The sequence below is a fragment of the Tamandua tetradactyla genome, chromosome 17 (genome assembly GCF_023851605.1).
Source record: "Tamandua tetradactyla isolate mTamTet1 chromosome 17, mTamTet1.pri, whole genome shotgun sequence".
Classification (NCBI taxonomy): Eukaryota; Metazoa; Chordata; class Mammalia; order Pilosa; family Myrmecophagidae; genus Tamandua; species Tamandua tetradactyla.
Window position 1 is genome coordinate 28170955 of NC_135343.1, and position 26742 is coordinate 28197696.

The 26742-nt window shown below is 35.5% G+C and overlaps 1 protein-coding gene across 2 annotated transcripts in view; it reads right to left on the reverse strand.

Moving 5' to 3' along the window:
• The window catches only part of PPP4R3B (protein phosphatase 4 regulatory subunit 3B), an 85685-nt gene that overhangs the window by 44619 nt on the left and 14324 nt on the right, over positions 1-26742 (reverse strand). For both annotated transcript variants that reach the window (XM_077134269.1, XM_077134268.1), the window contains 4 exons: positions 16959-17582; positions 14559-14636; positions 13262-13378; positions 11710-11826 (listed from right to left, as the gene is read on the reverse strand). In XM_077134269.1, the coding sequence (XP_076990384.1) occupies positions 11710-11826; positions 13262-13378; positions 14559-14636; positions 16959-17582 (936 nt within the window). The remainder of the gene's footprint in view (positions 1-11709; positions 11827-13261; positions 13379-14558; positions 14637-16958; positions 17583-26742) is intronic.

Here is a 26742-nt window from a genome sequence, read left to right on the forward strand (position 1 = left end):
GCTCAAACTCTTCAAAAAAACTGAAGAGGAGGGAACGCTACTTAACTCACTCTATGAAGCCAACATCACCTTCATACCAAACTCAGACCAAAAAAAAAAAAGAGAGAAAACTACAAACCAATCTCTCTAATGAAATAGATGGAAAAATCCTCAACAAAATTCTAGCAAATCGAATCCAGCAGCTCATTAAAAGAATTATACACCAAGCCCAGCAGGATTTATCCCAGGTATGCAAGGATGGTTCAACATAAGAAAATCAATTAATGTAATCATCATATCAACAAATCAAAGCAGAAAAACCACATGATCATCTCAATTGATGCAGAAAACGCATTTGACAAAATTCAACATCCTTTCCTGTTGAAAACACTTCAAAGGACAGGAATAGAAGGGAACTTCCTCAAAATGATAAAGGGAATATATGAAAAACCCACAGGTAACATCATCCTCAATGGGGAAAAACTGAAAACTTTCCCTTTAAGATCAGAAATAAGACAAGGATGTCCACTAACACCACTGTTATTCAACATTGTGTTGGAAGTTCTAGCCAGAGCAATTAGACAAGAAAAAGAAATACAAGGCATCAAAATTGGAAAGGAAGTAAAACTCTCACTGTTTGCAGATGATATGATATGCCGAAAATCCCGAAAAAACCACAGCAAAACTACCAGAGCTAATAAATGAGTACAGCAAAGTGGCAGGTTACAAGATCAACACTCAAATATCTGTAGTGTTTCTATAAACTAGTAATGAACAATCTGAGGGGGAAATCAAGAAAAAAATTCCATTTATAATTGTAACCAAAAGAATAAAATATTTAGGAATAAATTTAACTAAAGAGACAAAAGATCTATGCAAAAAAAACTACAAGAAATTGTTAAAAGAAATCACAGAAGACCTAAATAGATGGAAGGGCATACTGTGTTCATGGACTGGAAGACTAAATATAGTTAAGATGTCAATTCTACCTAAATTGAATTACAGATTCAACCAATACCAATTAAAATCCCAAAAACTTACTTTTCAGAAATAGAAAATCCAATAACCAAATTTATCTGGACGGGCAGGGTGCCCTAAAAAGTTAAAAGTATGCTGAGGAAAAAAAAATGAAGTTGGAGATCTCACACTACCTGACTTTAAGGCATATTATGAAGCTACAGTGGTCAAAACAGCGTGGTACTGGCACAAAGATAGATATACTGACCAATGGAATCAAATAGAGTGTTCAGATATAGACCCTTTCATCTATGGACAATTGATCTTTGATAAGGCAGTCAAGCCATCTCACCTGGGACAGAACAGTCTCCTCAATAAATGGTGCCTAGAGAGCTGGATATCCACATACAAAAGAATGAAAGAGGATCCATATCTCACACAATACAAAAATTAACTGACAATGGATCAAAGACCTAAACGTTAGTTCTAAGACCATAAAACTGTTAGAAGAAAATGTAGGAGATATCTTGTAAAGCTTATAATAAGAGGCGGTTTCCTAGACCTTACCCAAAAAGCACAAGCCTTGAAGAAAGAAAGAAATAGGAACTCCTCAAAATTAAACAGTTTTGTGCATCAAAGAACTTCGTCAAGAAAGTAAAAAGACAGCCTACACAATGGGAGACAATATTTGGAAATGATATATCAGGTAAAGGTCTAATATCCAGAATATATAAAGAGATTGTTCAACTCAACCACAAAAAGATAGACAACCCAATTATAAAATGGGAAAAAGACTTGAACAGACACTTCTCAGAAGAGGAAATAGAAATGGCCAAAAGGCACATGAAAAGATGCTCAACCTCCCTGGCTATTATGGAAATGCAAATCAAAACCACAATGAGATATCATCTCAGAGCCACCAGAATGGCCATTATCAATAAAACAGAAAATAACAAGTGCTGGAGAGGATGTGGAGAAAGAGGCACACTTACTCATTTTTGGAGGGAATGTTAAATGGTGTACTGCTGTGGAAGGCAGTTTGGTGGTTCCTCAGGAAGCTAAGCATAGAATTGACATATGATCAGGCAATACCACTTCTAGGTATCTACACAGAGGATATGAGGGTAAGAACACCAACAGACATTTGCGCATCAATGTTTATAGCAGCATTATTTACAACTGCCTTGAGATGGATACAACCAAAATGTCCATCTACAGACGAATAGCTAAACAAGCTGTGGGATATACATATGATGGAATATTATGCAGCTGTAAGAATAAAGTTATGAAGTATGTAACAACATGGATGAACCTTGAGGACATTATGCTGAGTGAGATTAGCCAAAAACAAAAGGACAGATACTGTATGATCTCACTGATATGAACTGACATTAGTGAATAAATATTGAAGAATTTCTGGTGGGTGTGAGAGACCATCAGAAGACAGAAATAGGTAAGATATTGGGTAATTGGAGCTGAAGGGATACAGACTGTGCAACAGGACTGATTATAAAAACTCAGAAATGGATAGGACAATATTACCTAACTGTAATATGATTATGTTAAAACACTAAATGAAGCTGAATGTGAGAAATGATGGAGGAGGGCTGAGGACACAAATGAAATCAGAAAGAAAGATAGACAATAGAGACTGAGATGGTATAATCTAGGAATGCCTAGAGTGTATAATGATAGTGATTAAACGTACAAATTTAAAAAACATTTTTGCATGAGGAAGAACAAAGAAATGTCATTACTGCAGGGGGTTGAAAATAGATGGTAATTAATATTTTAAAATTTTAACTTATGTGAGACTAAAGCAAAAAATGTTTATTTGGTACAAAATTTATATTTTGACTAGTGTATTTCCTAATATAACTTATTTGGACAGCTTAATTGAACAGCTTAATTGAACACCTTAAGTACGTGGAACCTTGAGTAGGGCATGAGATTTTGTTGGTTTGTCCAGAGTGATGCCCCTGATTAAATCCCAGAGTGATTTGAACAGTGAATAAAAAGTATTTGCAAAGTTCCCTTCGGGGAATAGTGAGAAATGGGAAAATTCAACTTCCCCAAGTTGAATTCTTGACATTCTCACAAGCAGTGGGGACAACCAAGGCAATAGGCTGAGCCCCCAATCTTGGGGTTTGTTCATATGAAACTTAACCCCACAAAGGATAGGTCAAGCCTACTTAAAATTAGGCCTAAGAGTCACCCCCAAGAGAACCTCTTTTGTTGCTCAGATGTGGCCCCTCTCTTCAGCCATCACAACAAGCAAACTTACTGCCCTCCCCCTGTCTACGTGGGACATGACTGCAAGGGGTGTGGACCTTTCTGGCAATGTGGGACAGAAATCCTAGAATGAGCTGAGACTCAGCATCAAGGGATTGAGAAAACCTCGATCAAAAAGGGGAAGAGTGAAATGAGACAAAATAAAGGGTAATATGGCTGAGAGATTCCAAACAGAGTCGAGAGGTTGTCCTGGAGGTTATTCTTATGCATTAAATAGATATCACCTTCTTAATGAAGATGTAATGGAGCGGCTGGAGAGAACTGCCTGAAAATGTAGAGCTGTGTTCCAGTAGCCATGTTTCTTGAAGATGACTGTAAAATGATACAGCTTTTACAATGTGACTGTGTGATTGTGAAAACCTCGTGTCTGATGCTCCTTTTACCTACCTTATCAACAGATGAGTAAAATATATGGAATAAAAATAAATAACAGGGGGAACAAATGTTAAAATAAATATAGATCGAAATGCTAGTGATCAATGAAAGGAGAGGTAAGGCGTATGGTATGTATGAATTTTTTTATGTTGTCTTTTTATTTCTCTTTCTAAATTAATGCAAATGTTCTTAAGAAATGATCATGATGATGAATATGCAACTATGTGATGATATTGTGAATTACTGAATATATATGTAGAACGAAATGATCACAAGTTAAGAATGTTTGTATTAGTTCGCTGTTATATTTTTAAAAAATTAATTGAAAAAAAGAGACTGAAGACTAAAAGAAATATTAAAAAAAAAAAAGGCCTTGCATTAGGCAATGGGTTATCAGACTTTATAACAGAAGGACAAGAAACAAAATAAAAAAAACAGATATATGGGACCTCATCAGAACTGAAACTTTTTGTGCAAAGGGTTTCACCATGAAAGTAAAAGGCAACCCACAGAATGGGAGAAAATATGTTGAATCCACATATCCAATAAGGATTTTTAATATGTAGAACATATTTTAAAAATCTTACAATTCAACAGGGAAAAGACAAACTAATTATACAATGGGCAAAACACTTGAAAAGGTATTTCACCAAAGATAAACAAATGGCCTTTAAGTACATGAAAAGATGTGCAATATCATTAACCACTGGACAGATGCAAATCACAACCGCAATGAAATACCTTTTCATCCCCACTGTAATGACCATTGTTAAAAAACAACATAACAAAACAAAACAGAAAATTAATGCTGGAGAGGATGCAGAGAAATAGAAACAATTACTTATTGGTGGAATATAAAATGGTACAGCTACTATGGAAAATAGTTTGGTGGTTCTTAGAAAGTTAAGTACAGAATTGCCATATGATCCAGCAATCCTACTTCTAAGTACATAGTCACAGGAATTGAGACTAGAACAGGTATTTTCCCACTGATGTCTCTAGCAAAATTATTGACAACTGCTGGAAAACGGAAGCAACCCGGTGTCTATCAACAGTTGAATGGATAAACAAAATTACATACATACAATGGAATATTATTATGCAACCGTGAAAAGGAGTGAGGTTCTGATACATGCAACGTGAATGAATCCTGAAGATTCATGTTGAGTGAAATAAGCCAGACACAAAAGGGTAAGTATTGTATGAACTCAGTGATATTAAATAATGAAAATAAGCAAATTCATTATCAGAAACCAGAATACAGGTAACAAGGGGCAAGGGAGGGTTAGTGACTGGGTAGTTAAACTGGGAGAGAGTTTGTCTGGGGGTGAAGTCTTAGTATTGCATGGTGATGATGGTAGTACAATATTGTGAAATAATTAGCAGCACTGAATTATATATCTGACTGTGGCTAAAAGAGAACTTTTAGGTTATATATATATGTTACTATAACAACGTGTTAAAAGTAAATATGAAAAGAAGGAAAGAAGATCTGTATCTTAAACCTTATACAAATGATTAACTCAAAATGGATCAAAGACCTAAGCATTAGAGCGAAGACCATAAAACTTTTAGAAGAAAATGTGGGGAAATATCTCATAGATCTTGTAATAAGGGGTGGTTTCCTAGACCTTATACCCAAAGAATGAACAATGAAATAAGAAATAGATAAATGGTGTCTCCTCAAAACAAAACACTTTTGAGTATCAAAGAACTTTGTCAGGAAAGTAAAAAGGCAGCCTATGCAATGGGAGAAAATATTTGGAAACCACATATGACATCAGGGTTTAATATCCAAAATATAGAAAGAGATTCTGTAACTCAACAACAAAAAAGACAAACAACCTAATTTAAAAATGGGCAAAAACATGGCAGACACTTTTCCAAAGAGGTAAAACAACTGGCTCAAAAACATGAAAAGATGCTCAATTTCACGGGCTATTAGGGAAATGCAAATCAAAACTACAATGAGATATCATCTCTCACCTACTAAAATGGCCATTATGAAAAAAAAAGTGCTGAAGAGGATGTGGAGAAAGAGGCACATCAGTACTGGTGGGAATGGAGAATGGTGCAACTACTCTGGAAGACAGTTTGGCGGTTCTTCAGGAAGCTAAGTACAAAACTGCAGTATGATCCAGCAATCCCATTAGTAAAACTGAAGGCAAGAATGACCAACCATTTTCACACCCATGTTTACAGTGGCAATATTCACGATTGCCAAGAGATGGAAACAGCCCAAAAGTCCATCAACAGATGAGTGGTTAAAAAATCTGTGGCATATATGTACGATGGAATATTATGCAGCTGTAAGACAGAATAAAATTATATGCATGCCACAATATGGATGAACCTTGAGGACATTACGCTAAGTGAAATCAGCCAGAAAGAAGAGGACAAATACTATATGGTCTCACTATAAGAACTAACATTAATGAGCAAACTTTGAGAGCTAAACTTGAGAATACAGGTTATCAGGAAATAGAAAGAAGGTAGAAATTGGGTATTTGATGTTGGGGATTTGAGCATAGAATGTTCAACAGGATTGATTATAAAGACCCAGCAATGGATAACGCAATAGTATTTAATGGTAGAACAAAACTGCAAGTATGGTGAACGAAGCTGAGTGTGAGTATGATTGAAGCAGGAAGGCTGGGGCATATATGGCACCAGAAGGAAAGATAGAGGATAAAGGTCAGGACAGTATAACATAGCAAAGCCTAGAGTGGACAATGATGGTGATTAAATGTACAACTATAAGAATGTTTTTCCATGAGGGAGAACAACTGAATGTCAACATTGTAAGGCGTTGAAAATTGAATGGTATACAGAAAAAAAACACAATCAAGAAAATTAGGGTCTACAGGTAATATAACATCGCAATATGCTTCTAGTGAATATAACAAAGGCAATATGCCAAAGCTAAATGTCAGTGAGCAGGGGATATGGCTGAGGGTATGGGATTATTTGAGGAAGAAATGAATATGTCCTCATACAGACTGTGGTGGCTATGTGATTATACTGAGAACCACTGATTTTTTTACTTAGGCTGGATTGTATGGTGTGTAAATAAAACTTTTAAAATGAACAGAGAGATATAAATGTTGGAGAAAATAGATGTACCTATTCACTGTTGGTAGGGAAGCTGAGTGGTGCAGTCTCCCTGGATCACAGAGTGGTGGCTCCACAGGAGGTTGGGTCTGAGACTGCCATGTGATCCTGCAACCCCATTGTTAGTGGTATATTTAAAAGAACTGAAAGAGCAGGGACATGAATAGACATTTGCACACTGTGTTTATGGCAGCAGTGGTCACATTTTGCAATGGATGGAGGTGGCCTAAGGGTACAGTGACTGAGGAATGGAAGGGGGAACTGTGGTGTATACATACAACGGACTGTTGGAACAGCTTCAAGAAGGAATGAAGGAGGCATGCAACTAAACTAGATGAATGATCCTTGAGAACTGCATGTTGAATGAATAAACCAGAGAACAAAAAGACAAATATAACACTTCACTAATATGGACAAGCTATAATGTGCAAACTCTGAGAACCGAATTCAAGGGCTAGGTTATCATAGGAAGGCCTACTGTAAAGATTTCTGGATTGAAAGCTCTTAATAGCAGTCATATCAATTCTAGAGCAGTAACTTACTTCTAAATTCTGAGATCCTGAGCTCTTTGTGTTTAACCTGGTCGTTCCCTGGAGTTTCGGGTATCTGTGAGACACCTGAGACTCAAAGCTAGAGTTCTGCAGCTATGAAAGTCAGCATTTACACAGCAACTGTCAATAACACCGAAAAAGTGATAAGATTTCAATTAGATATATGAATGAAGGTGATCTGGTTTGGACTATGGTAAATCAGACTAAAGGGTAAAGGATGATATTGACTGTATATTAAAGCTTCAAATTCTGTGCGAGACCAATGGAAAAGATATCTGGTGCAAAATTTATATTTTCAGTAGCACAGTATCTAATTAAACTTGTATGGTCAGATTATTTGAACACCATAATTACATGGAACCTTGAATTGGGAGTGAGATCTTGTTAGTCTGTACACATTAGTGTGATGCCTCGATACATCCCAGGGTAATTTCAGCAGAAGATTAAAAACATATTTGCAAAAGCCCTTTGAGCGAATGAGGGGAAAGGTAGATATATTAAACTTCCCTACTTGGGGAAGACCTCATATTCTCACAAGCATTGGGGACTGCTAAGCTGATGGGCCAGACCCTTAATCTTGCGGCTTGCCCTTATGAAACTTGTTCCTGCAGAGAAGAAGCTAAGCCTACTTATAACTTTGCCTAAAAGTCAGCCCCAAAGAGCCTCTTTTCTTGTTCAGATGTGGTCTTTCTCTTTAAGCAAACTCCGTCAGCAGGTGAACTCACTGTCTTTCTGCTTATGTGAGACATGACTTCCAGGGATGTGATTCTCCCTGGCAACGTGAGACAGGATTCCCGGGATAAGCTGGGACCCAGTATCATGAGATTGAGAAAGCCTTTTTGACCAAAAGGGGGAAGAGAGAAATGAGACAAAATAAAATTTCAGTGGCTGAGAGATTTCAAAGAGTTGAGAGGTTATCCTGGAGGTTATTCTTATGCATTATATAGATGTCCCCTTTTAGTTTATGGTGTATTGGGGTGGCTGGAGGGAAATACCTGAATCTGTTGAGCTGTGTTCCAGTAGTCTTGATTCTAGAAGATGACTGTATAACTATACAGCTTTTACAATGAGACTGTAAAAGCTGTATAAAACCTTATATCTGATATATCTGTATAAAACCTTATATCTGATACTCCCTTTATCCAGGGTGTGGACAGATGAGTAAAAAAAATGGGTAGGTTGAAATACTAGCAGTCAGTGAGAGAGAAGGGTAAGGGGTATGGGATGTATGAGTTTTTCTTTTTCTGGAGTGACCCAAATGTTCTAAAAATGATCATGGTGATGAATATACAACTATATGATGATATTATGAACCACTGATAGTATACCATTATGGACTGTATGTGTGTGAAGATTTTTTAAAAATATTTTTTAAAAAGAGTATAGGCAGGCCGCGGTAGATCAGCAGATAGAGTTCTTGCCTGCCGTGCCGGAGACCCAGGTTCGATTCCCTGTGCCTGACCACACCAAAAAACACACAAAAAAGTAATGAAAAATAAAAAGAGTATGATTGTAGTAATATTGTTTCATCAATTGTAACAAAGGTATCACACTAATACAAAGTACTGATAATAGGGAAACTGCATGTGTGGGGGTCGAATGGGAACCTTCTCTTTTCTGCATCATTTTTCAGTAAATTTGCAACGTCTCTAAGTATATAAATAAATATAAATTTCAATAACTTACTTCCTATCAATGCCTCCCTATTTCTATTTTCTTGCTTCTTTTTTCAATAGCTACTGTAGCTTGCATAGTTATTACCTTCAATTGAGAATCAGACTCTAAATGCTACTATCATTTACTTGCAGTGTTCTGAAAAAGTGGTCTTTATCAGGGGCCAATCAGCTGCAAAACTACTCAGCCAAGCTTCCTATTTTTGCAAAAAAAGTTTTACTGCAAAATGATACCTGGAACACATTCATACAATCTATATATGGCTAGTTTGTGCTGTAGTAGCACAGCTGAATAATTCAAGAGAGACCACAGGACTCAAAAAGCCTATTAGTAGTATATTATTATCTGGTCCTTTAAAAAAGTTTGCCCATGAACCACTTAAATAATTAACAGTGCTATTACCATATCTAAGAAAATTAAGTGAGAAACTGGCTGAAAATACCCACCAAATAAGTAGTGCAGTAATAGCTGTATCACTTATCTAGTCAGTTCCTAAAATAATTTTTACTCAATGTTTCAAGGATCATTAGCATAAAAATATGAGCAGTCTATGGCCTAACAAAAAAATAGCAATTACTGACAAATCTACCCTTCCAGCCTGGAAAGAAAAAAATGACTACAGAAAAAAAACTGTATCATAATTTTACTTTGGTAAAAAATGTTAATATTTCTTTGTCAACACATAGTATTATCCATTTTCCTAAAAGCATTTCTGATGCATGACAGTAAAAAAAAAAAAATTTGAATTCCGTGAATATATGTTTAAAGGGTATTATAGTATCAATTGCCCATTGGTTATACATGTATGTTGTTTTCCTTTTTACCTTCTTAAAGGTCACCACCAGACGAATATACTAGAATTCAACATGTAGAATCTTTAATTTTGAAAATTAAAAAAAAAAAACAATTTGTGGGGATAAGATCAGTGGTAGGAATCCTTGTGTGCTAGGCAGGAGACCTGGGTTCAATTCCTGACCCATGTACTCTCCCACTCCTCCTACCCTCCCCAAAAATCAACAAATAGTGCTGTAATAATGAGACAGTCACATGGAAAAAAGAATGAAATGTGGCCCCCACCATACAGCATACAAAAAAAAACAAAATTGTAATTTACCCTCTCTTTTGGGCTAACTCAATTATTTTGAGACTTTTTTTTTTAATTATACAATTCTAAGATTGGTGGCTCAGTGGCAGAATTCTAGCTTGCCATGCCTGAGACCTGGGTGCAATTCCCAGTGCCTGCTCATGCAGAAAAAAAAAACCTAAGATCTAGAAAATTCAGAAAAATGAATGATCTTAAAGACTGGGATGATAAAAAAGACATGTGAAAGAAACTTTTCAGTTAAAAACAACTGCTTCTCTAAGTCTTATGCATAAACTTAAACAAGAAAATATTTCTAATGAAAATACAGTATAAGAGTTAAGAAGTATTAGGGTTAATGGCTTACTATGATTGTGGTTTGAAAAATCATATGATGAATGCCTTTAATCACAAACATCCCTGAGTATGGGGCAATGGGAGTGCTAATTTCACACTTATCTTGTTAAAAAATTGCACTACGATAAGACTATCAGCAGTGAGACTATAAACTCATGAATGAACTATGCATTTATTTCTTTCATAACAGGTTTAGCAGCAATTGAGTTAAAAAAAAAAAACTCTAGTATGTTTAACAAAAAAACATCTCTTCTCTATTTCCTAAACCACAGAATTAGCCTCAATTTGTTCTGATAAATTTTCTTTCAAAAATAGTGATCAGTGAACGGGAGGGGATAAGGGGTATGGCATGCATGAATTTTTTTTTCTGTTTTCTTTTTCTGAATTGATGCAAATGTTCTAAGAAATGATCATGATGATGAATATACAACTGTGTGATTAAAAAAGAGTGTTCTTATTGTATGTTGATAGATTTTATTAATAAAAAATATTGGAAATATTTAATAGCTAGAAAGCAAAAATCTAAGTAGACATTAAAAAATAAAACGCCAAACAACTGCAGCTTAGTAAACAAATCAAAGACCAAATTAAAATTGGGAATCAAAAACCTTCCTTAAGGGGTACAGGGGTGATTCAGTGATAGAATTCTTGTCATGCAGGAGACCTGTGGCCAATGCCAGGCCCGTTCACTCCCCACCCCCGCCCCCAAAAAAGTTATGAACAAAACCCCGTAAGATATACATATCACATATCTGCCTTTATGTAGGGAGGCACATTTTATAAAACAAAAAAACAACCTTCCTTAAGAGGGTCATATTTTAATTACCTTCTTAACACTAAAATATTTTTAATAAAAAAGAAGATTGTATGTAAATTATATTTATGCGCTCATTCTATCTTTTAAATAGTTTAATGTAAAGTGTGAAATATTTAAATGGCAAAAGAAAACACTGGCCTCCATATTAAGCTTTCATTTCCACTAAAAAGAGAAAACTGAACAAATGAAAGCAATTTCTTAGTTATACTAAGTAAATTCTTGACCTGCAAATTTCCTAAGGGCCTGAAATTACAGCTCGGTAGCATTTTAAACATTTTTTTTAAAGACTAAAATCTAAGAATTTGATTCTATTATCTATTTATCTCAATTTAGTTTTAATATATTTTTATCATAAATTTGGTTGTCATGCAAGCTGAGATTTCTACAGTCACAGCTGATCAGAAATCCATTATTTTGCTGTAAAATTAGGAATATACTCAGGCTTTTCTTCAATAGTCTGCAAACACTGTTCTGTCAACCAGTAATTCACATAGAATTGCACCATTATTACTTACATCATCACTCTGCTGGGCTTCTTGCATTACAAATTCTCGGACCATGGAAGGACTAAACTCTACTAGATAAGAAAATATATCCGTAGCAGCTGATCTGACTTGCAAATCATCCATGCCCTGATAAAAGGAAAAGCACACTAAAGAGACTGTTAAAAGTTTTATGTGGGCGCACAATTTTCTATGCACACCTACATTTTTGATTTAGACATTTTATTAGAAGCAAAATATAGACACTATAATTTTCTTTCCACAAATATTAAAACGTTTAGGCAGCTCAATGATTAGTTTCTGTCAGTTTTACAAAGCAAAAGCTAAATATTCAGGGAATTTAAATACAAGAAACACAACAATTATAAAACAGTACTTAAAGATTCTGCAAAGCTGGTTATTTTTTTGTGGGAGTAAGGGGGTAGAGATGGGGACACTTCAATTAAAATATATACAAAAATTTGAATGATCTCCCCAATTAAGGCTTTAAAACATTCCAGACTGTCTTACGTCTTGGATGTGCTAGGGTTACTCTTTAGTAAGTGAATCTCTCTTCATAACTCTACTAGAGGATGTTTTTGTGAACAGTTTTGGCATTTTTACCCTTTCTACAACTTGGTTTTCTAAGGCAGTGATTCTGAATGCTTCTTCCTCTGTGATACAGGAAGAGTACATCCTTCTTAAGTTAAAAATCTTCACAAAATCTGAAAACATTCCCGAACTCAGCAGTCCTCACAAGTGTGGTCCAGATAATCCTGGCAAGGGGCCTAACTACGTTTTAGGAAGTGCACTACAGTGAAACTATTTTCATAATGATATTTAAATGTTATTTGCCTTTTTCACTCTCATACTATCACAAGTATAGCAATGCAGCAGAGGCTACCTGATATATATCATAACAAATGTTATAACAAATTAAATGCAGAAACTGCTCTGAGAATCTGGCTGTCTTCTATTAAACCAGGCATCTAATGGATTTTTTTAAAAGTATAAAACAATGCTACTCTATTCACTAAACGTTTTTTGTTGTTGTTGCTCTGGAAAAATTATTTTGCATAAAAATAATCTTATTTATGCTGACATATATGGGCTGATTTTTATCATTTTTAAATGAACTAATAAATATTTTTAACATTTCTTATTTTAATTTTTCATACACTAAATTCTAGCAGACTAAATTCATTCAACCACTGCCCCAACCTCATATGCTACACTCACTCCCTTGGTCTGGTCTGCTCTCACTCATCTGAATGATCTAAGAAGTAAAGGTAGTCTACTAGTTCCTATAAAACATGCTTAAAATTGTTACACAATAGGTAACAGTTTTGCAAAAACAAGTGGGATTTTATTTCATCTGAAGTCATATTATAGGAAAATGATTACATATCAATGCTACAAATTTAAATTAACAAAAATCTGAAAAATGAAAATATTCTTGTAGTAATTCACAATCAGGTGAATAATAACCTAGAAAGTAAAATTCAACATGCAATATTTTCCCATCCATAATATAATATTCTACAAATTCAGAATTTCAAAAACGTGCAAGAAACTGTATAATTACCATTACAATTTCAAGAGCAGGAAGAATTCCCAATTTTGCCAATGTTTTGAAAAATGCATCCCTGTTTTGAGGTTGTAACGTCTGAGAAAATGCACAGAATTCCTTGAAAAAATTAACCTGTAATGTTAGAAATAATAGTCAGTAGTAGACAAACATAAAAAGAAACTTGTTACTATGTATGAGATTCACCTTCTGATGGACCCCATATCTTTTCAGTGTATCCTGATCCCTCAAAACCTGCATTAAAGAAAATTAAAAACTAATACCCCATTCAAAGTAAACCTTGATTATTTTTCAAACACTAAGACACAATATATATATTATATATAGTTTCTCAGAGGATAGCTTTATATATGTTATTCTCTCCAATTTATGATTAAGTTGCAAAAATACCACGTAAGGCAGGTAGGTGCTTGGAATTAAGGGCACATTTTGGTAGAAACCATGCTATAATATGGTTTGTGGCCAGGATTTTCAAGGAGCCATCAAAGGCATGATTCAATATTAAGAACTGGAAAAGACATGAGAGATTCCCTAATCTAAAACACTAATTTTATTAGTGAGAATGCTAAGTGGCTATTAATAAATAATTACTCCAGGGATGACCTGGATGATTTTAAGTCAGGAATCTTTCATTACTTCTTAAAATCCCAAATATCTGATTATAATGTTTGAAAATATGACACCCAGCTAGTAAAGAGCAATCACTATTCTTTCTCCCCAAAGCATGGCTTATATCTCAGAAAAGTGTTATAAACACATGCGAAAACAAGAAACATTTCTTAAAAAAACATATTATCTGTCATTTATTCAGAAAGCATTCTCCTTATCTCTCGTTAAAAAATTAAAAGTATGTCTAAAACATGAGTGTCTATAACCATAAAAATGTATGAGCTTGTAGATGTGTCCTAAAAAACCACTTACATGATTTTGGGATTTGTAAGACACGCAAATTCCCTTGGGGGGGGGAGGGTCTTATCAGAATAGCTAGGAGTTTCATAAAATATATAAAACAATAAGTATTAGAAACTCTGTGAGAATAATCTTTTTTTTTTTTTTGGCATGGCCAGGCACTGGGAATCGAACTCGGGTCTCCAGCATGGCAGGTGAGAATTCTGCCACTGAGCCTCTGTCGCACTGCCCTAAGAATAATCATTATATAGGTCAATTCAAATACATATCTTCCAACTCATATTAATTACAAAAAATTCTCTTAAGTCAACAAATTCAAATACTAAAAATTGCATGCCAAAAGAATAAGTGCGCTTTAAAGGACTGCATTTCAAGAATAACTTACCAATTCACGCCGTTTATCATCATCTGTAGCCTCATCTGTTAACTGTGCAAAAACTTCAGATAAAAACTTTTCATCTTCCTGCATGACAGAAATAATTATGAAATATTTATAAAAACAGTTATACTTTTATGAAATTTACACAAATTTTAATAGAAGTAGCTGAAAACTCCATAGCATTTTCATCATGAATCCTAAAATCCTGATTTTAATTATAAATGCATTAAAACCTCCTTGAATCAAAAACCTCAAAAGGGAAAAATTCTTTGAGGAAAAAAAAAAAAAAACCCAGATGACTGCAGTCATCCATGGATATTCAATAACTCTGAGAGCCTCTTCAGCACACTCTCAAGATCTATTTATTTTTAATATAATAAACACAATTCCAAATTTGAAGATCTCACTATCAATCCATAGCAGTTTAGAAAAACAAAGAGAAGATTTGCAAGAGGTGGCATAAGAAGAGCAACAAGGGAGGCTAAACTCTGGCAAAAAGTCATTTAAACATAAGAACTAATATAATCCAAGGCCATCTGGAGCACTCTTACATGTTCTTGGGGACCTAAGTATATAAATAAATGACAAAGCACTACAATAATTGTTTTTTTATACTGATGACTATGAGATATTAAAAGATAGATAAATGTTAATATCCTTAAAAATTGTTTAAAAGAACAATCAGAAAAATACAGTAGAGGCTGTACCTATGATTTTATTTTTAAGATAAATTTGTGTGCATAAACACTAGAAGGGATGTACATTAAAATGTTCATCATGGTTACCTTTTGGTGATGGATTATGAATGATTTCCATTTCTGCTTATATAAATTTTCTACAATACATATGGACCATTAATTACAAAGGAAATAACAACCCAATTTAAAAATGGGCAAAAGAAAAAATATCTCTCAAAAGATACATACAAATGGGCAATAAGCACATGAAAAAATGCTCAATACCATTAGCCATTAGGGAAATATAAATCAAAACCACAATGAGATACCTAATTACATACCCCAGGATGTTATGAAAATAATAAGGGTTGGAAACAATGTAGAGAAACTGGAACATTCATACATTACTGCTGGGAATGTAAAATAGTATGCCACCATGGAAAACAGTTTGATGGTTCCTCAAAAAGTTAAATACAGAACTACCAATAACCCAGCAATTATGTTACTAGAGATAGACCCCAAAGTATGAAAACAAGGATTCAAACAGATATTTGTACATTAATGTTTACAGATGTATTATTCGCAATAGCCAAAGACAGAAATAACCTAAGTGTCCATCAACAGATAAGAGACACACAAAATGTGATATATACATATTCAGCCATAAACAGGAATGAAGTTCTAATACATACAACAGTATGGATGAACCTTGAAAACATTATATGAAACAAGGGAGAATAAGTCAGACACAAAAGACCACATATTTTATAATTCTATGTGTATGAAATTATCAAGAATAAATAACCCTTAAAAATGACACGTTATGCTTTATACACACACACACATTACAATAAAAATTTTTTTAATTACAAAGGGTAAAATTGACACAAATATTTAATTTCATTTTAGAGACGATGTCTATCAAAACCTATTAAAATTTAAACTCTTAAATTATTGAGCCCCCAAAGAGCTTTCAGTATGTGGGTAATGTCTAGCAATACTCAGTGGAGTTGAATTAAAACAGATGTTTTAAAACATTTATTAATTCATTAAAAAACTTTATATAAATACATTTTTAATGAACAAAATATTTTAAGAATTTAGTAAGAATGGCCCTGTTTTACATTTTTGCCCATCTCTTTAATCCTTGGCTTAACAGAAAACAGTCTGACTCTAATATCTTCTTTGTTCAATATGTTGTGACAGGCTCTTTTGGCTGAAGTGTATGAAGAAAATGAAGCTCACACTGACCTGCAATCGGAAAAGGGAAAAACCTCACATGCTCACTATACAGTTAGGATGTAATGGATTAACATGATAAACATGGTATAAACTCCTACTCTACAACTCAAAGAGATGCTTGAGTTGAGTTGCTCAGCTTCACATAGCAGAGAACCCAATTATTCCCTGATCAAGTGTTTCTCAATTTTGGCTGCACATCTGAATCATGTGGAAAGCTTTAAGTGCACACACATACACACTCATAACCACTGCATCCCAATATCTGGGTCTCATAAAATAGAGTATACTTTTTAAGAGCTGCATCACAGAACACTTAAAAATCCAAATAACACATTACAACATCATTCTTCTTCATAAAACTGCAAGATAATATTTTCTATGCTTAGTACGGTTAAAGTAAACAAAAGAAATCTTTCAAGAAAATTTGAGAGAGCATAAACACCAAGATTGCCAAACAGAATTTTCAAGAATACCTTAGTTTACTTACCTGCAACATGCTGACTATCTCAACTTTGTTGAAGAAAATAAAAGATGTAAGAGTAGAAAGAAAATTCTCTTCAAAAACAGATGGCGTAGGTAAAATGATGTCCTGAATGTACTGTACCCTATAAGTCTGATGTATTTTTTGCCTTAGTTCAGAGTCTGTTATTGGTATAACTTCCTTAAACTTTGCAGTTTTTGTCAAGAATTCCCTATGCCTTTTTGGTTGAGCCAAAGCAGGGTCATATTCAAGACATCCCACGACATCCATGATACACTCGTCAGAAAACATTACCTCAAACAGAGTTGCTTTATTTAGGAATAAGATTCCTCTAACAATTTCATACAAATGGTGTAACCCTTCAGTGTTTTCCAGGTTCTCACAAGCTTGGAATAGCTGCAGTAGTTTTTTAATATAGCCTTCATTTTCCAAGGCCAGAGCCAGCTTTTCCCGACGGATAGGTGAGGAGAGAACTGAGGTAACTAAGTCAGCAATCTCTTCAAGCTTATTGAGTTCACATGTAGGCAGGTCAATCAAATGACTAGTTTCAGGCATTTCTTCAAATCGTTCTTCTTCTGATTCATCAATGAGATCCTGTGTGACTTCCACTGATGGATCCTTACCTTGAACCTGAAAATACCCAAGCACAGCTGGTTACCTTAAAATACAAGAAAATTCAAAATTCCATAAATCAAATCACTGATCACTGAATTTAAGTAAAAATCCCCTGTAAAGAATCAACAATCACTGCTGATCAAAAGTGAAGTTTAGTGGGGAAAATATACCAACTTTATAGTCAATTACTTGAATCTAAATTACAGTCTAAAGATCCTTTCATCTCTAAATTTCCCAACCTATAAATTAAGAGTAACTCTGATCCCTCATAACCTGAATATTTCAGCTAATGTTATGGAGCGATTTGTTAAATTGTGTAAAAACCATGTGTGGTTAACTATTTCGATATATCTACTAATTTTGAATTTTGCAGTTGATAGCCCTTTTGCTTGCCTTCAAAACCACTAAATGTGACTCTTAAAGCAACTGATCACACCATCATACTGGCCTTACAAGGGCACTACTGAATTCAAAGAAAACTAAAATCCCATTCTTTGTACACTCAACAGTAAGAAAATTAGATTTTCCTCAAATAACTTTAGAAATTCACCTCTGAAAAAACATTTAGCATTTATTTAACATCTGAGATTAAAGCCTCCAAGTTCTAAGATTAAAATCACATCATAATGAACAGAGAACTATTTATAACTCAGGATGACAACTCAAGAGGAGCATAGCTAATTTAAGTTTTTCTATAATGAATTACTCTATTCAAACAACAAAAAGTTTAGAATTTTACTCTTCATTAATTTTTCTAACACAAGAAGATACAAATATTCTGAAGAGAAAAAGGTCACTAATTTTTTTTTTTAAAGGTCACTAATTTTGAAATCTACCAAAGAAACACATTAAAAAAAAAAAAGCTATGAAGTAAACATATACAGAGAGTAGATGAGTTGAGGAAAAATGACACACAAACATAAGAGAAAGTATATGCAACAAGGTCATAAGAGCAGTTCAAAAAAACTGCCATGGGAATTCAGATAATCTTTCTAGCTTTTGCGAGGAGAGGATAGAGGAAACAAAATAAGAAAAGAATCCTAATCATAAAAGCAGTAGAATGTGAGATTTTAAGTGGCCCTTCAAAGATGGAGGGGAACAGCACAGAGGCAGAGATGGAAAAATGTGATATACATATGGCAACCAGCCAAACTGGAAAAGTAGCCTGAGGCCAGATCACAGAGGCTCACTGACAGTTTCTGTTCAGGGAAGTAATATTGCAGAAGCGTCCTTTAGAAAGTTAATCCGGTATCAGTCGTATGCAATACATTCGAGAACACTGACAAATTAGGGCTTTTAAATCTACATGAACAAACAAATTTGAATAGTGGGAAAAGAGGACGGGACAGAAGGATAGGTACAAAAGAAAAGAGGAATCACAAATGACAAAAATGTATTTTTAAACTTGCAATTAGGAGGACAGTGGCTCCTTTAACAGAAACTGGGAACGTGGCAGTAGGAATGAATGGTTCTGTTTTAAACTTTTTAAGTTTTAGAAGTCTGAATATCCAGTTGACAGGTAAATCTGTGGGCCAACAACTCATGAAGAATAGGACAGAAGATTGGGATTTGGTATTAAGGCAACTTATAGCCAGAAGACTAAGACAGAATCAAGAAAAATGTGAGAGAAGAGAGAAGTGGAATTAGGAAGGGGGACAGAGGAGGATGAGGAAGAAGAATCAGAGAGGTAATAAAGAAAGATTAAGAGAACATCAAAGAGACCCAGGTTTGGTTCCCGCTCCATGCACTGCCCCAAAATCAAACAAACAAGCAAAACAAACAAAGAAAAATTCAACAAATGGTGCTGCAATAACGGGATACTCACATGGAAAAAGAATAAAATGTGATCGCACCATACAGTACACACACAAAAAAAAGTACATGAGATGAGTCATTATACTTCACATGGATACAGTTTGTATGTTTTGAGAATAAAAGCACAATCCATCCAATGTGTACAATCAATAGTTCTCAGTATAATCAGAGTTGCGCTTTCAATGAATGGCATGTGAATAAAACTGCTTTAAAAAAAAACAAAAAAAAAAACCCCACACACAAGAATAAAAGTACAGTTCCAGAAGCATTTACTAGGTTATGGCATGTTTATTTTTGTGTTATCTACTTTTAATCCTCATAAGCTTTCTGGACCTTAACTTTCATGATCTGATCTTTCAATCCCAGATAAACTCAGATATCTACCTGGATGTCATTAGGGTTATCTACCAAGTATTTCTGATTCTTTTCCTTTTGAGATACATGATTTTTTTGCCTCATTGAACTTAAATGTAACTGTGACTTGCTTTGGCCAAGGAAATGTGAGCAAATGTGACAACTGTAACTTCTGGGTAGAATTTTTTAAAACCAGCTCTAATTTGCCACCTTTCCTCCCCACTCTGCAGTGATCTCAGAAATGTTTTTAAAATTAATTCTCAAGCAGCTAGAAATAAAAATCTAAAATTGTGGAACTGTAACCCCCACAAAAACAAAAAACAAACAAACAAAAAATGAATTATCTATCAACTTGCATCTCTGAATGGCTCTGATTTTAAAGCCCCCTCATTTTCAACCCTATACTTTACTGGTCAAATAGCATTAAAGAGAAATAAACTTGTTGTGATAAGACATTGAAATTTTAGGATTTTGTTACTAAAACAAAACCCAATCGTAGCATTCTTAACATCAGCTAACTGTGCAAATCCACACTATTAGAAGGATTGGATTCTCAATGGAAAATTCTCATTTTCAACCCAGTTAACCTCCCAACCTATCCTTCACAGTTCCTGCTTTACCCTTTTTAAAACAAACATCATTCCCTTCACCTTTAAGTCCCAGATAATAACAAAGCTTCCTTTGAAAAAAGAGGCCATCAGTACTGAACTCCTTCCAACAATCTTTTTCCATTTCACAATTTAGTTTCACCCATCTCCTTCATCTGTTTCAAAGAAAACGCCATCACCTTTTCTTCAGGTTAACATTTTCATATGTACTTCTGACCTTATGCTTTCTAAATGCACAATATGTATTAATTATCCTTGCTTCTATTTTAAAATATCTCTCTCTTCAATGTTTCCTTCTGTTCTATCATTCCCCTTAAGTGGCTTATTGCTCTCTGAACAAACTTTTTCAGAGAGGAGCTTTCTTCGTTCTAGTTTCTCATTACAAAAAATTAAGAGGTAATATGGCTTTTACTGACATTTGAATTGTCTTTCAAAAGTCAACAAGACCTCCCAAGAACTGAACAGTAAAACATGATGGATGGTATTGTGAAACACCATGCAGTAGTTAGAAGTAAACTAAATGTATAATCAGCAACTGCACAAATCTTAAAAGATAGTACTGAGTTACACAATAAACGATTAATCTCGTCCAAACAAGGATTTGGCCCTTGTCCAACTTCTGAGAGCTAACTTCTAGGCATTTGGAATATCCTGCTTGATGAGTGTCTTTTTTTACCTGGGGAACCTAAGCCATGCCAAGTAAGTGTATACTAACAATGTGATTTATGGTGGGGGCCTTAGGCCCATTGGTATTAGACTTACCTATGGGAGGGGTGGGAACTAAGTTCAGCCAGGTGAACAGTCAGCCATGCTTATGGGATGAACTCCCAATAAAACCCTAGCTACCAAGGCTCAGGTGAGCTTCTTTTGTTGGCAATACTCTACAAATATTGCCACACACAATTGCTGGGAAGAGTCAAGTGCTGTCTGCAGGACTCAGCTGAGAGAGGACAATTGGAAGTTTGTGCCTGAAGCTCTCCTAGTCTCTGATTTAAGCTCCTTTCCCTGTTGCTGATTTTAATCTGCATCCTTATACTCTAATAAACCACAACCATGAATATAAAAAGGTTTATTGAGTCCTTCTAGCTAAGGACAGTCTTGGAGAGATGTAAGGAGATAGCATGGAAAATGGGATTCCCTAGAAACATGGAGAAAGCATGGTTTGGAGAGTGTGGGGGCTGATGAACATTTGATTCTTGGTTATCTGCTGGATAACACATGGTGAAATGCTACTGGTCCATGATCAGTCACTGGAGGTAAAAGCTACCAGTGGAATTCAGAAATGATAGATCCAACTTCTGAAGAACTGGCTCACGGATATATAAAGAAATGCAAAATACTAAGCAAACTAAATATACAATCTCTTGGTTACTACTATCTGTAATAGCTAAGAAGAAAGTAAAGGAGAGTACTGGGACAGATACTGATTGTGGGCCAAATCTGATTTCAGATAGAATGAGCCTCGGCCGTTAGCCTCAGGGACATTATCAATGGGAAAAATTATGCTAAAGAGAGTTTAAAAAATTAAAATGAGTTGCAAGAGAGTGGGGATAGTCAAGAGCCTTCCAGCAGGGTGGAAATCAAGAAGTTTTAGTTCTTAATCACTTAATTATCAGTCATTAAGAAATGGGATAGGGCGGTGCAATGGTAGCTCAGTGGCAGAATTCCTTCTTGCCATGCCAGAGACCTGGGTTTGATACCCAGTGCCTGCCCATGCAAAAAAAAAAAAAAAAAGGGGGGGGGGGATAAAGTGAACATTGATGGGGTGAAAACAAAGGTCCACTACTAGGTAGATCAATGGAAGCCCCTGCTAAACCCCCAATATTAAAGTGCTTTACAGAAATTTGCTTTATTTACCCTAGTTTGGAGGAATTAAATATGTTTGAAGGCAAAAATGACAATGAGAAATATGACCTTGAATTGCCTGGTGGGGAGCTGGGGTGAAATGGTCTCATAAACTAATCAGGATGAGTACAGACTAACCCCCAGCTGGAGACCTAAGGCCATATGTATGTGCATAAGCAAAATGACCTGAGGATAGAGAAGACACTTTACTGGGACTCCTTGACATGGGGTTCAATACACTTTGATTCTAAAACTTATAGGTTAAGTCCTAACAGAGGCTACAGTTAGACCTGGAGGATATGAGATTACAATGACTAATAGTAGTAGGGTGAAAGTTTAGAGGAAATTTGGAATGTTTGTATTGGTTTTATGTGAAGTGGATATTTCCTTTACCTGAACGAATTATGAGAATGGATAGTGTGATGGAGTGGGTATCACTTTCCTTACCTACTGTTGTAAAATGGAAGGCATGTAAATTCTCCCTTTAGGTAATATTGATTGGACATGCTAAATGGGAAAAACAGAAACTGTCAGAGACCACACAGATTGTTAATTTGAAACAGTAACTACTTGGTGGACCAAAAGAGCACCACTTCAATAAGGGATTCTGTTAGAAGCTGGAGTGCTGGTACCAAAATTATATGTACAAAAACCCCGTGTTGCACAGACTGAGGAGTATGGTTAAAAGCCTACAAGTGACACCGGTGGCAATGCTGGATTTTTGGACCTGAAAATTTCTGTCTCAAAAACCATTAATAACTTGCTGTTGGAAAAAAACTCTAATATGGAAATCAGTAACCAGAAGAGTTTCATAATAAAATGAAAATGGTTTATTACAAGAATGTGCTATCAGGGGAATGCAGGGAGGTTGTAATCACATTCATATCAGGGCTGACTTTGGAACCATCTCAGGAACTAAAAGATCCTATTACCATATTGGTGGTATCTTATGAACAGCCCTCTACTGACCATTGAAGAACTGCTTGGTTTATAGATAGCAGTTCCAAACTAAATTGACAGCACCCTGTTTGGAAGGCCACCGCACTAGGTCTGATTGATGTAAAAACTCTGATTAAAGAAGGTAACAACAACTGTGTGTTGTTTTCACCCTGTTTGGATTTTTACTGACACATGGGTAGTGGCTAATGGCATGGCCATACGGTTTGGAAGATGAGCAATGAAAAAACTGGACTATTAAAGGGATACTTCTATGGGAATTTAAAGGGGATGTTAAAGGAGGGCATGTCTAAGGAAGGTGATTAAATTAACCAGCAAGTAGATATTCTGGTGCACTTGCCTGAAGCAGCCACCTGGGCCCATGAAATGAGTGGACATGGGAACTGCAATTATGCAGACATGAGCTGACTGCCAAGATATTTCTCTTGGACCATCTGAGGAACAAAATACCAAGTACTGTTCTGTCTGCAAGTAAGAGAGAAAGATGGCAGATTGCTATGGGGCAGATTCCTCAGGGGGAAGGCTTCACATACAGGTGGTAAGTCAGATTGATACTGGTAGCTGTGGGAGGGCTATAAATGGGTCCTGACAAAAATAGATACTTATTCTGAGCTAGGCTTTGCATGCCCAGTGGTAGATGCAAAAGCTTAGAATATAATACAAAGACTGAAACAAAATACTGTACCAACTTGGACTAAGTTACATTTCTTCACACCAAGGAAAATACATTACAGCCTGCAGTGTCCAACATCGGGCAAAGAGATATCACAACAAATGGGTTAATCACGTTGCATATCATCCTCAGAGTAGTGGTTTGACAGAGAATTGGAACAGGTAATTGACACATCTGTCTAAAACGGGGAGAGATACAAGCATGTAGCTTTGGTTTACACACCTGAACAAGTTTTGTTCATTCACAACATGTAGGACACCAAGGGAGGGTCCCCCACTAGATTCTTCCATTTTTATGGAGGATCTGAGGAGAGGTAAGAAGAAAATGCTGGTACTTCCCCACATCACCTCAACTTTCTTTTTTCTTACCTGATGCAATGGTCCCAAGTTAAGGGATGCAACTGTGGATGGCAGAAGCAGGGAAGATTATAAGCAAGAAATGAACTATACCTTTAAACCATTTGGTCAGAATTCTTAGGGATCTGATGGGGTGGACTATGTCTTTATTTCACCTGGTAAAATTTGGGTGGACAATGAATGCAACTGTACTGTCTAGTGGTCGAGAGTTTGCTAGTTCTCTACCTGTGAAAATCTACCCTCTACGAATGGGAGTGGACTGAGGAGGAAGCACTTGCTTGAGTAGTTTTGCTGCTGGAAATGTGGCCATACCTAACATCCTTTCCGAAGGTAGAAAAGTTTAGGTCAATCAATCACAAATGGAAAGAAGCAGAAATAGTAGTTGTGTGCAAAAGGATGAATAAAGGGCTAATGTAACAAGGGATATCAGATATTACATTGGTGCCTTGAGTAAAATTCAGAGCAAGAGATTATATTGTCTCTTAGCTCAACTGCACCAGATACCTGGAAGGGTGAAAACCTTTCGCGTTCTTGGAACCTGACATGATCAAATGGAAGCCTGCAAACCTGAATGACATCACTGGGAGACATTTTGGTCATATAGCATGATGATGAACTGGACTAACTGTTAATGACTAAGGGGGACTCTAGTAATGTGCCAGTATCTCTTGACTCATTTTTCAGGTAACATCTATTACCATACTGAGATACAGTATAACACTGGCAAGACTCAACAATCTTACATAAAAATGTCTTGTGATAATACAGCTATAAGAGATTAAATATAGTGAGAGACTGAATTAAATCCTCCTCAGGATATGATATTGATATAAAATGAATGACTTGAAGACCTGGACTTAACTTACTACAGCTAACTTCCATGCTAAATAGTTGTGCATAAACACATCATAAGGAATACACAGTGATAGAGCAAGGAGGGAAATGAGAAATCAAATTAGTACAAAATTATGAAAATGTATGTAATGGTTTTACGGGATGGATTAGTTGTTTCTTTAAATCTATTTTTACCACACACTGGCTCCTCCAAATGTTAGACATATTCATACTGATACTATTGCTATTCTGTTAAATAAATGTTATCCTAACTATTACTGTTTGCTGTAAGAAAGCTCTGGCCTGTACAGTAAAGTATCAACTGTGGCTCCCCCCTTCCACCCCCCCCCAAAAAAACTGTGGCTTTTGCCTAGCTCCTGAGAGATAACCTCTAAACCTTTGGAATGTTTTACCTTGTGAGAGTCGTTTTGTATTTACTTGCAGGCCTTAGGCTAAGACGAATAGTTTATGCTAACAATGTGACTTATGGTGGGGACCCTGACCTATGTGGTATCAGCTTGACCTCTGGAGGGGCAGCCACATAGGCAGTCAGTCACACTATGTGACCAATCTTCTTAATAAAAACTCTGGACACAACAGCTCAGGTGAGCTTCCCTGGTTGGCAATACTCCTTGCAGTTGCCACACGTTGTTCAGGGAAGTAAGCACTGTCTGCAAGACTCTTTCGAAGGAGGGCAACTGGAAGCTCACACCTGGAACTCTTCTGAAACTGACCTATACACCTTTTCTGTATCTTCTTGCTGTAAAGTGTAACCATGAGTGTTGAACATGAGTACTGAACATGAGTCAGAACAGTAAGAAACAAATTTCAGCAAAAATTTCTAGGTGCATATCCAAGAATACATATTAAATATTAGGTGCTTAAGTGGGGAATTGGGGCAGAGGTATAATCTAACATGCTGATCACTGGAAAATATTATCCATCATATAAATTTATGTTCTACTGGATATGCAAATCAACACTAGTTCTAGATAAGTTGGGATGTTTACTTTTCGCTTTATTCAGTCACTTGGTAAATATATTCCAAATACATGCATGATGTGCCAGTTTCTATGCTACTATTAGGCATAGGAAGGAGAATACAAAATTAAACACTTAAAAGTTCAACATCCTTCATTGTGCTTTTATTATTTTCATGGCTCAGGTTTTCTTGTTTCAGGGAAGAATGCATGATCCAAGATTACTGAATAAGGACAGAACAGCAAATATTTGTTGAGTACATATTGTAGTAAGACTAAGACACAAGTCATTTTAAAGAGTTTACTTAAATTTCACTGAACAGAAAACTCTGCCCACATAAAATTTCTATCAATCCTTAGAGTGCATATGGGAAAAAGGACAAAAATTAGGACTTTCATATTATCATCCACATGTTTAAAAATAGGCAAAACTCAATGGCAAAACAGTAACAAAACAATTTGCATTTTATTCTAGATGATGCATGAATTAAAGTAAAATCACATTCACTAACTAGTGTTTTCATTTGTTCATCAATTGGAATTCTTTTATTTAATACTGTATATAAACAATGTACCAGGAATACATGAATAGTAAGATGTGAAGTAGGAAAGAAACAAACCATCAAAACAATTAATTACTTAAAATATTAAACATGGTGGTAAGGGGTATAGAAAAAAAAATAGGGGAAACAAAGGCTAAAATATATGGGGTAGATGGAAATACCAGCAGTAAATGAGAAGAAAGGGTAAGGG